General features: G+C 37.4%; 1 protein-coding gene across 1 annotated transcript in view; it reads right to left on the bottom strand.

The window, feature by feature from the left end:
• tenm3 (teneurin transmembrane protein 3) overlaps positions 1–14,973 on the bottom strand; it is a 275,510-nt gene that overhangs the window by 59,603 nt on the left and 200,934 nt on the right. Inside the window, 6 exon segments of the mRNA XM_051889778.1 lie at positions 854–1,039; positions 4,316–4,516; positions 7,517–7,711; positions 8,162–8,263; positions 11,896–12,106; positions 14,122–14,327. Of these exon segments, the coding sequence (XP_051745738.1) occupies positions 854–1,039; positions 4,316–4,516; positions 7,517–7,711; positions 8,162–8,263; positions 11,896–12,106; positions 14,122–14,327 (1,101 nt within the window).

Here is a 14,973-nt window from a genome sequence, read left to right as displayed (position 1 = left end):
TGACTGTTTTTTCTTTGATATTTAAATAATGAACAGAGTTTAGTGCTTGTGTAAAGAGAAATTGCTGTCGTTTAGCCCCATGATTTTCAGAATAGGTGCTCCCATGTGGAAGTCTGCATCAACAGCAATGAAAATGTCAACCCTTTGATAGCAAGCAAAGGTCAGGGGGAAGGTACAAAACAGAACAAACACTCATAGTCCTCTTCCTGTTGAGGTGGAAGAGCCAAAGCAGGTGGAGGAAAAGAAGAAAAACAAAGGGAATATGCAATCAAAACAAGTTCAAAGATGTGAGGTAAACCTTCATAACAAATAGCAAATAGCTTCGATACAAAAGCATCAACACCAGCTGGAAATAATGAAAGAGAGAGAGAGAGAGAAAAACCTGTACACATTATGCAAATTCACTATATGGCAAAAAAGTATGTGGACACTAAAACACCACCCATATGTGCTTGGTGGCATAACAAATGTAGTTTATCCTTACATTTCTTCAATTCAGCTGAGAAGCCTTTTCACTAGATGTTAGAATATGGCTGTGGGATTTGCTCCCATTCAGACACAAGAGAAATCTGTAAGGCCAGATGCTTATGCTGGGTAATAAGTCCTCCCAAATTCATCCCTAAGGTGTTCAGTAAAGTTCAGGTCTGGGCTTTATGCAGGCTAATCAAGTTCTTCCATACCAGACATAATTTCTTTATTGAATTAGCTTTATACACAGGAACACTCATTCTGGTACAGAAAAGGCCCCTGAAATTCACTTGAATTAAGGAACCAAACCTGTTAAAAACAGGGTATTCATGTTCTTTTGGCCATGTAGTGTAAATACTGACATACTGATGATTGTTTATCTTACCAACGGTGCAATGTTCTCCGGTCCAGCCCTGGTGGCATTCACATTTGCCATCCTTGCAGGTTCCGTGCTCAGTGCAGCGTGGGTGACACGCTTTCAGATCGCATACCGAACCAGTCCAACCCTCCTCACAGCGACAGCTTCCTCCTATACACACACCGTGAGAGCCACAGTCCACTGCACACACCTCTGCAAACACAAACAAAGGCGAAAAAATTAAAGATACTTTTTGGTCTGGGCTGCAGCATAGGGAAGGACTATAAAGGTCATGTGTTCTACAACGTGGTAGCACATTTCAAGAGCAGGTCTCCTCTACTCAAAACAACAAGAGCAGAGGTTACATTCCTGAGATCAGTCAAGTCTAAGTTATTGACTTCAAGTGTGAAAAACCTATGACAGGAAATAGATAACTGCAGAACCCCGCTGTGTCTAGCGAGCTGTGTGGCGGAGGGGAGACTGCCCGCCCCACCTCAATCAACACCCCGTAACAATGACATATCTCAACCTTGTCTGACCCAATGGAGTATGTGCGCTCCTCACAGAGACTTTGGCGGTGGGGTGCTGGCTAAAGGTGTGTGTTTGGGGGAAGGGAAGGAGACATCAGTGCGTGCGGACACGGATGCGAATTGACACGCTGAACTTTCCACCCGGACCCAGAAGACAGGCCTCCCACATAGTTTGAAGCAAACACATCAAGCCAAAATAAATCAATTTATACACACTCTACGGTCTGCCAAACATCAGGAGTGCGTTTGAATGGCTTTTGAGATCGAAGCTATCACGGATGTATTTTATTAGCATTTCTCTTCGCAGGTTATTTACTTTTCAAATTTTTTTTGGGGCATGTTTACAGGAAATGATTCTGAATTGACAAAAGCTTCCATAGCAAAATTGTTGTCAATAGAAACTAGTTTCACGTTTATCATACCTGGACGTAAATGCAACTGGCAACAAAAGCTGACAAGGGAAAATTGGGTGCGTTTTGAATGATATCCTGTGAAAAGTGTCCGATAGCGATTTGGATTCAGTTTATGAGTTTGTATACGTGCGCATGTAGACGTGTGTGGGTTTGGCAGAATAGTAGATGAAGACAGACTGGCGCAAAGCAAGCTGTAGTTTAACAGCCCACACACCATTCCACCAGAGCCTCGCAGTCTGACACACCCTGTCATGGAAGAAACAAAGCACTAGAAAGACATTTCCTGATAAAGACAAATCATAGGAAGGGGTATTGTTAAACTCCTTTCTTCAACCTCCTTTCTGACTCTTTCTCCGGCGCTTCCTGACAAGGTGTGAAACCGTGACATGACACTCAGCCAGAGCTGGTGAAAGTGTATTGAGACAAGGAAACAGAAGTGAAGAAATGTGGAGAGAATTTCCCATCAGCCCTTGGGTCAGGTGAGTGCCAGTTTGTGGTTGGCTTCCCTGCTGCGTGCTGTTATTATGCCTCCTGCAGGTGGGCAGGAGTGACGCACCCCTTCAGCGTGCATGTGTGGGCGCCTGTGTGTTTTATCCTTCATCAGACGAGACTCTGCTGAAGTTCACCTCAGTTTTCTTAGAGCGGGAGTGTGATTGAAAGAGAGAAAGGCTCTGCACAAGGACTAAGTTCACACAGACAGATGGAGAGCAGCTGCTGGGAAGTACTTCTGGAAAACTGACGGCTCGAGCTGTAAGCCTCCTGCAACTGTACTATATCAATCTGGATTACTGTCGTTGCAAGAGTTGCTGCCAGAGTTTGTGGACTGAGTGGCTGAATGTGTCCCTGTTACACAGGACGTTATGCACAGGTTGAGGGGACATTCCTGGCTCACTTGGTGTCTTAGGTGACTTAGTTATTTATATAATTGTAAGAAGGCTTAGTTTTTACATTGATTCCCAATGTGCTTTGTTAAACTTATAAATTAGAAAAATCAATAGAGTAAAAAGCAAAACAGCAATCGGAATTAATATCATGATTTGGCAGCACTTTCACTTCATTAACATTAGCATTAGGTATCATGAAATAACAATTAATATTTTTACAGCATGTACTGATACAGGCTAATGTACATTTATAAATATACTAGTGTTGGTTGTTAATTTATGGTTGTTCATAATACATTATCTTCTTTTAATTTAAATCTTAATTATTTATAACTTAAATTATAGCTTGATGTTTGTTAATAATACATGAACCAAATGTAAATTTTACCTTTATTTATTTACAAGTTAAAATGTTAAAAGATGTGCATGTAGAAATAGCAAGACTAACAAATGTCTTGCTTAAGTGTTGTTGTTATTATTTCATGTTAGCCATTGCATTAAAAATAAGTATCCTATTGTAGTGTTACCCATGACATTTTTCCAATTTCTTTTTGAGGAAAGAAAAATGTGTTTTATAAATGTGTTTGTATACAGTGTATGTTCTATTTTTGACAATAATAATAATAATAATAATAATGCTAACGATAACTAATATATAATTTGAATTAAAATGAACAATTATTTGTAATTCTTTTTGAATTAAAAATAAAATATGTGATTTTTGCCACAGCATTCTAGAAAAACAGCATTTAAAAAAAAACAAAAAAAAAAAAAAAAAAAAACAACTTACAATAACTGCACAACTTAACTTTCCAAGATGCACTTTCCAAAATAATATTTGACTAAAAAAAAATCTAAGGGGGCACATGTGTGACACTTCTGTTGACACATGCCCTCCTCTCGCCCTCTGAATTGAATTTTTCTCACTCTATCATTATCTAAGACAAAAGGGGCAATACTAATTTTATAAACACTTTTCAAACAAAACCTGTCCCCACGCAAGAGGCGTTTATCTGCATTTACCACAGCACTGCAGCCGTCAACGTGACAGAGGGGGAGCGTGCAGGCCTCATTCATTAGCGCTGCACTAATTGAAGATGTACAGCTAATTAATGGAAGGGAGGGAAGTAGTGGTTTACAAAGACATCAGGTGGTTCTTCCTCGATCGAAATGGGGTGAGAAAGAAAGGGAGTGAGAGAAAAAGTGAGTGAGAGATTGCTGTGTGGGGCTCTAGGGTGAAATAGTATTTTCATTAGACACAGATTGCTGCTGGGAAAATAGCATTGTATAACTAAAAGGCCGACCATGGGTGAGTCCTAAAACAGCAGGAGTCCAATACTGCTCTTATTACAGAGATCAGTATCGTCACTCGCACAAACACAAGACGTGCACACACATACCGCACCAGCTGCAGCTGAGCTTTTGATGGACTGAAAGATATTTCATAATGATAGTGTATTTAAGGTTGACTCAAACGTGCCTTTGAGAAGGTCTGCTGACAGATTAAACAGAGGGGAGGACAGAAAATCTCAAATAACAGCCTGTTAATGCCTTTAACAACAATAAGCAGCCATTCAGTGTATCAAATTAAAGCGAGATAAAATAATAAAATGGGAAGACCGACATATTGAGGAGGTGGGTGCGTGAGTGCATAAAGATTACCGATGGAGCAGTCGGGTCCAGTCCAGTTGGCGTCACAGGTGCAGGTGCCGCTCTCCGCCTGGTAGGTTCCATGTCCCGAGCACTGGTCTGGGCACATGGTCTTCAGGATCTCGCAGCTGTTGCCGCCCCAGCCTGGGTTGCAGTGGCACTCTCCGTGAATACACACTCCGTGAGATGAACAGGAGGGGTCCAGGCAGTCCACTGTGTGTGTGTTTGTTTCGAAAAGAAAGAAAAAACTGTTAGTTAGCAGGTTAGCAAGACCATGCATGTTGACCATGTTGTATTTAACCCTCCATTGCATGCATAATGAAATATTTTTAAAAATATTTTATTCCATTTTCTTGCATAAAGACTTTGAAGGGAGCACTCAAAAAAAAAACAACTTTCACTGTAGTTAGCACTCCTTGTACACATTACTTAAAAAACTCATGTAATTACATGAACTTAATTTAACTGAGTTGTTTCTGCTAAAAATGAGTATTGTCAGCTTTACTTAATAAGTGTTTGTTCAGTCAACTTAACATTGCTGAGTGAAACGCACAAATTAACTGGGCAGTGGATCTGTAGTTCTCAGCATGCCTTGCAAGGGACTGCATTAGGAGAGTACATTTAGGTTACATTACATTTTATGTGTTTTTCAGTAAAGGGAAAGATGTTAGTTTATGTTAGTGTTTAATGTTCAGTTATGTTGGACATTTAGAGGAGTTTCTCTAATGCTTTTGAATTTTGTGGTTACCATTATGCAGAAGAGTAGCGCCTGTGTTTAGGCTTGACCACTCATATACGCATGTTTAGGATGTAATTCCTGCTCTCAATTAGTTATTTTTTTGAGTGCATTTTGAGTGCATAGTTAATTTAATAAGGTAAATTAAGTCAATGAATGTGCTCACCTTATGTAATAAACATAACATTATTAAGTAAACTGTACATATAAATATTATGTAACAGTGACAAATTCAAATGATTTGTATTTACTCAAAGAAATGTTGTCAGCGTTACTTGAATTTCTTTTGTTCATACAACTAAATTGTTATTTGTACAAATTACTCAATATAGTTGCATGGAACCACTGGACACTGCTTTTTTAAGTAAATCCAGCAATTCATTTTTTTGAGTGAGGGGCCTTTTCAGATAATTTTGCATGGAGACAACACTGTGATAATGAAAAGAAATAAAAAATGCTGATGTCTGCTACATTAAAGTCTAAAAAGTCACTCCTATATTAAGTTAATTTTTACTTAAAATGTTAATACTAATGCTAATACTTTTAACATGTTTATAAAATTTTTTTTTTTTTTTAAAAGTGAACAGATAGTACAATTTTGTAAAATGTTAATATGTTTTATTACTACATAGACAGTTACTTTAATAATGGATTAGAAAAAAAAAAAAAAAAAAAAAAAACATAAAATAGGTATACCATTAATGCAACCACTCAAAATACAAATCATTTATACCTTTCTAAAAAATTTTAAAAAATGGTTACGCTTTAACAAATGAGAAAGAAAAAAACTAAAAAAAAAAAAAACTAAAAATGACTGACAAGATGTACTCTGTTTATTCCACAACTCTGCATTGTGTGCTTGCAAAGTAAATAAAACGGGTTTGTTAACCTAAGGGAACATTGTGCAATAGAAAGTTAATAGGAAAAATATGTGGTGTTTTTTACAGTAATACACTCTCTTTAAAATTCTCTCATCTCAATGGAATCCATCATTTGCTAACTGTCAAAGTGTGCATAGCATAAGCTTCACATTATATGGCTTTCAAAAATCCCCCTGTTCCAGTGCACACACATTATAAGTAGATTCAGACAGTACATGTAGCAAAGCATGATCTATGTGCTGCCCAATGTGCTTTCAAAGAATGTGCTAGAGATCTCATTGGGAGAAATCCACTGCTACAGATGGGAAAGCAATTTTTAGGGGGCTGAGGCGCAAGCGGGGCTGAATTCACAGAGTGGGGCAGTGCTACGCATTGCTTTTCAAAAGCCATTAGGGGCTACTGTGCAGGTGTGTATGTTAGTTTGTGTGTGTGTGTGTTTATGTTTAATAGCCCTTGGGAGAGAGCTGAGGTGCAGTAACCCTTAATTCCTCTGATTGTGTGGTAGTTGATGGGGCTTAATCATGCCATTGATTGACAACAGGCCAATTCATGACCAGAAAATAAAGTTCCCTCCATAAATTTCATTAGTCGGTTTTATTGTTCGTGCCAAATCATTACAATCGAGCTGTAGGAATGAAATCTTTCTGGCTTACAGGGAAAAAAAAAGAAGAAATAAACACAGCACACTCAGTACATGCTGCGTGCCGAGTCACGGTAACATAAACACTATGCACAAAGCTAATTTTGGTAATTAAGAAAAATCAATTGTAATCTAGCATGTTCCCCACTCATGAGGCTGATGGGTAAGGGACCTGCACATCAGCGGGGACATCAATGTAATTATTTGCTCTGTGAAGTGGAGAATGGCAATTGTTTCTGGAATATTGAACTATTAACTCATGGGTAATGATTATTGCAGGGACAGTAAATTATCAAAGAAGGTCACAGGCAGAAGAGTCCCTTTGATGGCTACAGACAAGGCGTTAGGCTCCTCATTAAGCAAAGTGATGCTGAAAGGCGATATGAACTGGACAGATTTTTTTCTCTCTCAAACACTCAAACAAGCCCTTCTGTCTCTCTCATTCGCTCTCTTTTTATCAGGTCTGGTGAAAAGCCTGTCCATGTCCACAGAGACAGAGCTTTCAAACACTTCGAGAGGGAAAAAAAAAAAAAAAAAATCAATCCCTCCTCAAACCAATGGGTAATCAGCGATCGCGTTGATAACACATTATCTTGCACATCTTTGATGGTGTAATGCAGTGGGGTTTAATGGCAAGAACGCTGAAAATAGCAGTGTTAGATAAATGCTTCCATTATGGCTTCTGATGGGTCTCTTATGAACTGAGACTTGAGATGCTGAAGATGTCTGTAAGGAAGGAAGCAGCTGAAAAATTCTGCAGAACTCTGCAAAACAAATAAACTGTTTTCTAACATCAGACCATTCAGTGGAGGGTCTGCCTCTGAAGTTGGAAAAACTGTTTCTTAGGAGACATAAAATAAATTAGTTTTTAATGTTAAAATATTTTTAGAAATAAACAAGCTCGGATAGGACAATTTGCTTAACAAAAGCACTGGTGTTTGATTTGTATCCCTGACCTTCTTCACAGTTGTCTCCTTTATAGCCTGTGTTGCAGGCGCAGGTGCCCATGATGCAGATTCCGTGTCCGCTGCAGTGAATATCGATGCACTGGTTGCTAGGAACGTCACACTCTGTCCCCTTCCAGCCACTGTAACAAAGACAGCGCCCCCTGGAGTACTGCCCATTGCCACTGCACAGCACCGGACAAGCGGCTTTGAATAGAAAAACAAAAAGCAATTAGGCAAAAAAGCTAAAAGACCAGAAAAAAAATGGCATGAAAATAGTTTGACATTTATAACATTCAACAGGTTTTCATTGCAAGCGATTTCTTTATGGATCTTCTTTAAACATTTTTAAACCAGACTGATACACTGACAAAGGAAGCAAACAGACGATAAGGAGAAAAAAAATAAACAATACCACCAAATAAATAAACAAAATAATACAGTAAAAAGACCATGGAAATAAAACTAATTGTTGCTTTCTCTTGGTAATAAGAAGCCGTTCTGGCTTGGGAATTGAGTCCCACCATAAGCCTGCTAGCCAGCCGTACTTGCACAAATGACAATCTGAAACCAATTATGAATAGCGACATTGGTTGTTTATTTCTCTGGAGAGTCGTGTGTGACTGTGTGTGTGCGCACGCGAGTAAGAGAGCATACCTCGTGAGCAATCAGGCCCAAGGAACCCTGGGAAACAATGGCATGTTCCCGAGCGACAGTCTCCGTTACCATGGCAATTGTGTGGACACTCTGTGAGGGTATCTAGGGGGAAGAAAGAAAGTGTGTGAGAGGGAGCCACAGAAAGAAAGAGGGCGAGAAAGGAAAGGAGAGTGAGAAAAGCACTAATTGAGGAGACAGTCTGTGGAAATTAGCAGACATTCAGACCCCCCCATCTTTAATTAAAGGAGTGCCAGATGCGTGATTAACAAAAACCTGCATCTAGGCTTACTCTGCCTTAATGAACCAATCAAAGCATTATTACCACCAATTAGCAGCCAGACGCTCTGCTTGGAGCTTTCTTTACACTGCTGGATGGCCATTAAAACACACATACACACACGTTTGTTTTTCTGTCATAGTGGGGACTTTCCATTGACTTTTATTTTTATACTGAAATAATGAGAACTGTCTATCATTTAACCTTAAATCTAAAACTCAAAAACTGAAGTTTTTATGTTCATAAAGACATTATTTAGCATGTTTAATAAGCCGTTTTCCAGCTGGTGCCAAACAAAACCTGATGTGTAACACGCAAGTTTGTTTACACTCACATCCGCTCCTGCTCAAGTTTAAATATCTGCATTTATATACTAAAAACACACTTATTTATATGAATACACAAGGACCCATGTTAAAACAGAAAGCGAAAATGACTTGTATCAGTGCTCTTTCTTAAAAACAGTATTACATATTGCCTTTGATACAACAGCAACATCACAATAAGTTAATATTGTTGATATTTAGCAACTTAGATTTGCTCTGCCAACACAAATAATGCAAATTCCTAAATGTGAATGTGTGTGTAAAAATGTGTGTGTAAAAATTTGCTTTGTTAGGTTGATTTTGAATCTTTTTTCTATTTACCAATAAGATAACTGCTAGATGCATAAACCTAGGGCTGTTAAAAGAATAAAACAATTCATCTCATGATTAATATTAATATTTTTTTAAGAATAAAACAGTAAGAATGTCAAATTTGGTCAATTTTAACATTATTATACACAATGTTTCTCCAAACTTTTCTGTGGCCCTCTCGGTCCCCAGAGCCCAGTTTGTCTGGAGCACCCAGACAAGGGAAATAAGCAGTGAAAATTCTCAGGGCTGTTGGACAGTAATACCAGCACACTTGGGAGTGCTGCTCAGCCAATCAGATTTGAGAATTGGATCTAGCTCTTGTATAATAAGGTATCATTCAAGCATACTACTAGATGCACAACCGTTATATAGCCAGCCACAGATTTAATCCACACTGCCACCACACTTTTTTTGACTCCCTCATTTAGTGTGTTGCCAAGGTGACGTCAATGATTGTGACATCACCTGTCGATTCTTTCATTAAAAGAAGCAGCTTATTGGTGTCTAAGTCAATTCTGACAGGGTAATGAACTACACCGGTCTCTTGTCGCCAGCCCGCTGTTATGACACCACTGAAGCGTTTAGCAGAGCTCTCAGACAACCCCACTGCAGGACCATATTACCTCGCTACAGAGAAATAATCAATTTTCATTTTCAAAAGGTTAACTTTTTACTCATTGAAGCATAATCAACCCGCTTTTAAAAGAGGACACTGGCTGTAGTCCCACTGATCATTTTTCATCTTCTAGTCTTTGTGATCAAATTCGAAAGGAAATTACTCTTGCTGAAGCCTATTTTTATGAGTTCATGGTGGAGGTGAGAGAAGAGGGGAAAGGGAAGGGGAAGAGAAGGTGAGAAAAAGAGAGAGAAAGAGAGAGGAAAGGTCCTGCAGGTCACCAGGCAACACTTTGAATCAGCTGCCGCCCACTAGCCACTTAAAGCACAGATCGATATGGCTCTGACCGTCATTATACACGCTCATCTGTGAACACTCTTCCCTTTATCTCTCTCTGTTCATACAAATATCCACTAAGCGGCTGAAAAAGTATATATACACTACTTATCAAAAGTTAAAAAAGATTTTTTAATGTGATTAATTTAATAATTTGAAAGAAGTCTCTTAGTCTCAACAAGGCTGCATTAATTTGATCAAAAATACAGTAAAAACAGTAATATTGTGAAACATTACAATTTAAAATAACTGATTTCTATTTTAATATATTTTAAAATGTATTTGCCATTACTTCAGTCTTCAGTGTCACATGGTCTTTTTTAGAAATCATTCTAATTTGCTGATTTGGCACTAAATTGTTATTTATTGTGCTAAATTATTATTAATGGTTCTTATTAATAACAATGCTGAAAACAAATGCTGTTTTTGCTGCTTAATATTTATGTGGAATTTTTTTTCAGGAGTCCAGATTTCAGGATTTGATGAATAGAGATTTCAAAAGAACAGCATTTATTTTGTATCATTATAAATGTCTTTACTGTCACTTTTGATCCACATAAAAGTATTTTTTTTTTAATCTTTCTCTAAACATTTGAATAGTAGTGTATATTGTATACTGTGTTTATGGGTCATTGACAAATAAGGTTTTTAAAAGTGTAAAAAAAACATAATGGAGATACAATTCATTTTGATGTTTTATTAAGTGTTAACAATGAGATTATGTGGTTTTTATAATCAATTAGCACTGCTTTTGTCATTTTTAACAATATGGACAAAATTTGTCACCAAAAAAGTCATTCGGTTTAACCAAAATATCGGCTTTACCGAATGACACTTTTAGTTATACCGAATGACAATATTTTCAAACAATGCTAACAGGCTGATATCTAGCTAGCAAGTTGGTTAGCTTGCTAGCTAGCTAGCAAACATTTTATATTTAGTACAAGTTTTTAAAATATTACAACATTTTCCATGTTTTATATGGGATTTTTCAAATAGCTAAAAGAGAGTTAGTTACTTTGCTTCACGACCATGTGGTCTTTTAAAGGTGTCTCAATGATGTCACATCCTGTCACATGATATTGACCGTATGACTTGATCCAAAATGGTCCCTTTATATTGGTTACTCCGAATGACATCAATGAAATTCATTTTTCTGGACATTCTTTCTCATAACAAAGCAATGATAATTTAAATATTTTTAAATACTGCAACATTTTGCACTATGTTGATATATGATGTTATAAAATCATGCCAGAATAAAAAATATATACATTTATTACATTTTAAGATATTTTAATCACAAATGAAATGGCTGTATTGGCCTTTGGACGGTTAAACCGAATGACCTTTTGACACTTCACAATCTTTAAAATACCTTTATATGTAGCAAAATATAATTAAAATCTTTTCGATTCAGTAAAAGCGATCTAGTTGTACTACCTTACATACTTTGGATGTCATTTCTTATTATTAAGGCCTTTGGACAAAAAAAAAAAAAAAAAAAAAATGACCTGTCACGTCATTGACCCATATATACATTAACATTTTCCCTAACTCAATAGCCTACATTTGTTTTTCATATAAATAATATTATCAGAACAATAATTTAATTGAAATTTTACATGAATGTTAAAACATCTTAGTATTTTGCATGCCTCATTTTGGCTCTACTGACAACAGCACTCAAGTGGAAAGAACTGTTATTTTGAAGTTTGTGTAAAAACTGATGATCATTTGATTCAAAATCATTTGAGAATATTTCAAGAGCAACATGTGCTTCAATGGAGGCAAGAAAATCTGACACACACAAAAAGAAACATTTATAAAAACAACATAATATGATATGTGTATAGCCATGGTTTACCTATGATGATGGTGTTGTAAGAGACCTGCTCAGTGTTCTTTCCGTCATTGTAAAAGGCGAGATGCCAAGTGCCTGAGTCCAGGAAGCGGATGAACTCTGCCTCATGAACATTAACTGAACGAGCCTTCCTGGCTGCTCCTTCCACCTCCACCAGTCCTCGCTTCTCTTTAGCTATCAGACGACTGCCGTCCAACAGCTCCACAAAGTCATACTGTGCACAAACACAGATACACAGAATTAAATCCCATTTTAATCACAGACTTAGTTACTGGTAGGTCAGTGTTATGAATAAAATGTCAAAGAATTGGTTTTGATACTTGTAACAACAGCATGTGGCTCTAATACTTCCACATTTCAAGAGATTGATGTTTGTAAATATACTGTAAGCGATTTAATGAATATGTTTGGAATCAAGAGGGTTCTTACACTCTGGTATCCTCTTTGTGAGTGTTTGGGGAAGATCTTTAAAAAGACATTACTTTTCAGAAATGCTTTATGACAAAGTTTTTACTTGTCTCTTCAACAAGCTGCACGACACAGAGAGAGAGTTTAAGTCAAGGCCTTTGATGAGTTTAACATGCTCTTCTCAATTTACAGTGCATTAAAACTCGTAGGAGAATGTCACAAGAGGAAGAGGAGAATAATAAGTGAGCAAGAAATTATAAGACAACGTCTGACAAAACGAAAGGACATTTCGATTAGTGGAGGAAAACAGAAGTCTCCACGCCTTTATCTGTCAATAGAACTTCAACCTATCCTTTATTCCGCCTTTAAGAAACATATTGATTCATGTGTGGCAATTAAAGTACTGGGTCAGTGCTATTGACTCTTATTGTGGAGGCCTCCGCTGCCAATTACCTCTATTAAGCATTTACGGGTTTTGTGATATACCCTTGAAAAAGCCCAGGCACTGTTGTTGCTTGGCAAAAAGAAAGAAACAGGACAAGGAGAAATAATTGGTTTGCTTGCGAAGGCCAAGCACAGTTTTTAATCAAAGCGGGCAAAACATGCATAGAAGTATGAATTGCTTCAAGTTTGAATTATTGAGACGAGGCAGATGGAAATTGGATGGGGATTGTCTGGCTCTACCGTGTAGCTTTGAAGGTCAGGTTTGAAAGTGTGACAAAAGTGACAGTCCTTTTAGTAAAGTTTGCTGTCTTTGTAGCAGGTCTGTGAGCCTCATCTAATAGGATGAAGGTAATTGGAATCGCTGGTTTCGTGGTATTTCTTACATGCGGTTACACTGAGAACTATGACTGTAATTATGAAATGGAAATTATAAGAATTACCAAAATGAAAAACAGCATCCTACAAAAGATTGCTCAATTTCTTTTGATTCGGAATTATTGCCATTGAAAAAGATGCTTTGGTGCTATTTTCAAAAGGCATTTGGCACCCACAGAGATCATCTAAACCCAGCAGACCCCTGGGGGTCAGTGAAAATACTGCAGGAGGTCCATGGAGAAGATATAAAAGGCAGAATTTTCTTGAAAATGTTGCATGACATTTCTAACTAATGCAATAAGTATTAAAGAGTTAGTTCACCCAAAAAAGAAATTTCTGTCATCAATTACTCACCCTCATGTCGTTCCAAACCCACAAGACCTTTGTTCATCTTTGGAAAACCATCTAAGATATTTTTGATGAAATCTGAGAGGTTTTTCATCTCCCACAGAAAGCAACGAAATTACCACCATTCAGTGTCCAGAGAACTAGTAAAGACATGGTTAAAATAGTCAGCGTGACAACAGTGGTTCAACCTTAATGTTATGAAGCAATGAGAATACTTTTTGTGTGCAAAAAAAAAAAAAAAAAAAAAAACGTCTTTATTTAACAATTTGAGCTGTTGTCATACACAGTTGACTACTTCTCTGGACCTTGAATGTGGTAATTTTGTTGCTTTCTATGAGAGATAAAAAACCTCTCGGATTTCATCAAAAATATCTTAATTTGTGGGGTTTGGAACGACATGAGGGTGAGTACATAATGACAGAAATTTCATTTTTGGGTGAACTAACCCTTTAACTATCTGAATGCATTTTATATAAAATGCTGCTAAGCATTTTATAATGTAAAATGTTAATGTTCTCAATGAGCATTATGAATAAAGTGTCATGGAGTCAGTCTGTAATGGTTTAATATCCCTCATCTAAACCAATATATCAATTTCTCAGTTCAAGTGGAACATTCATCTTCAGAACAACAACATCAAAAAAAGCCTGATACCTGAGTGTGTGTGGGGGGCAGGCCTTTCCGGCCGTAGACCCCAACCAGGGCACCTCTCTGAACGGAGATATTGAACTTCAGGGACTGTGGCTGGTCAATAAAGAGCTGAGAACGCCAAAAAGTTCCTGGAGGGACGTCCTGCACCGCTCTACGGCCCACATCCACCTCGCCTGTGTCTATGGTGTTATTCTCTTGAAAGTAAACTCCTAGAGAGAGAGAGAGATACAAAGAGATGACATTTGTAAGAGAAAGACTAATCATATTTATGCTAATGACCTAGTAGAGATTTGCAGCAACTAGAAGTCATTCATTTTCAGCACATGTGATCCGTCCCAGTGAGATACTGTGGTCGAATGTATGCAAGATGGAAAACAAGCTAACCGTAACAATGAGCAATTTCCCTGTTGCATATGATCTGCCTCTGCACATATACAAGGATATAATTAGAAAATGACTCTGTGGAAAGCCATGTTGAACCATAAAATTTTTGGCATCGCAGGAAAGTTTGATTCATGCATTGATAATAGTTCATCTTGTTCATCTTGAATGCATTGTTTATAGGCAATAGATTCCATTTGTGATCATGTACGCGCTATGATTTGTAGGGCAGGAAACAAACAACATTAGAGAAACCAACAGCAGGAATTACAACCAATAATACAGCATCTTTTCACAGTGAATGGTCTATAAAAATATTAAGCAACAATCTATGTGTTCTAAGGGAACGTAAAATACAGGTGCATGAGTGAATTTCTAGCTCTATCTAATGAAATGGTCAACAAGTTCCTCCATTAGCAGTGTATATGTTTGTGTGCTAATGCTATCATGTTTCTTGATATAGAATGTTTGTGA

This window comes from Ctenopharyngodon idella, chromosome 1 (genome assembly GCF_019924925.1).
Source record: "Ctenopharyngodon idella isolate HZGC_01 chromosome 1, HZGC01, whole genome shotgun sequence".
In the NCBI taxonomy this organism is placed as follows: Eukaryota; Metazoa; Chordata; class Actinopteri; order Cypriniformes; family Xenocyprididae; genus Ctenopharyngodon; species Ctenopharyngodon idella.
Note: the sequence above shows the minus strand (reverse complement) of the source record. Positions and strands in the feature narration are given on the sequence as shown.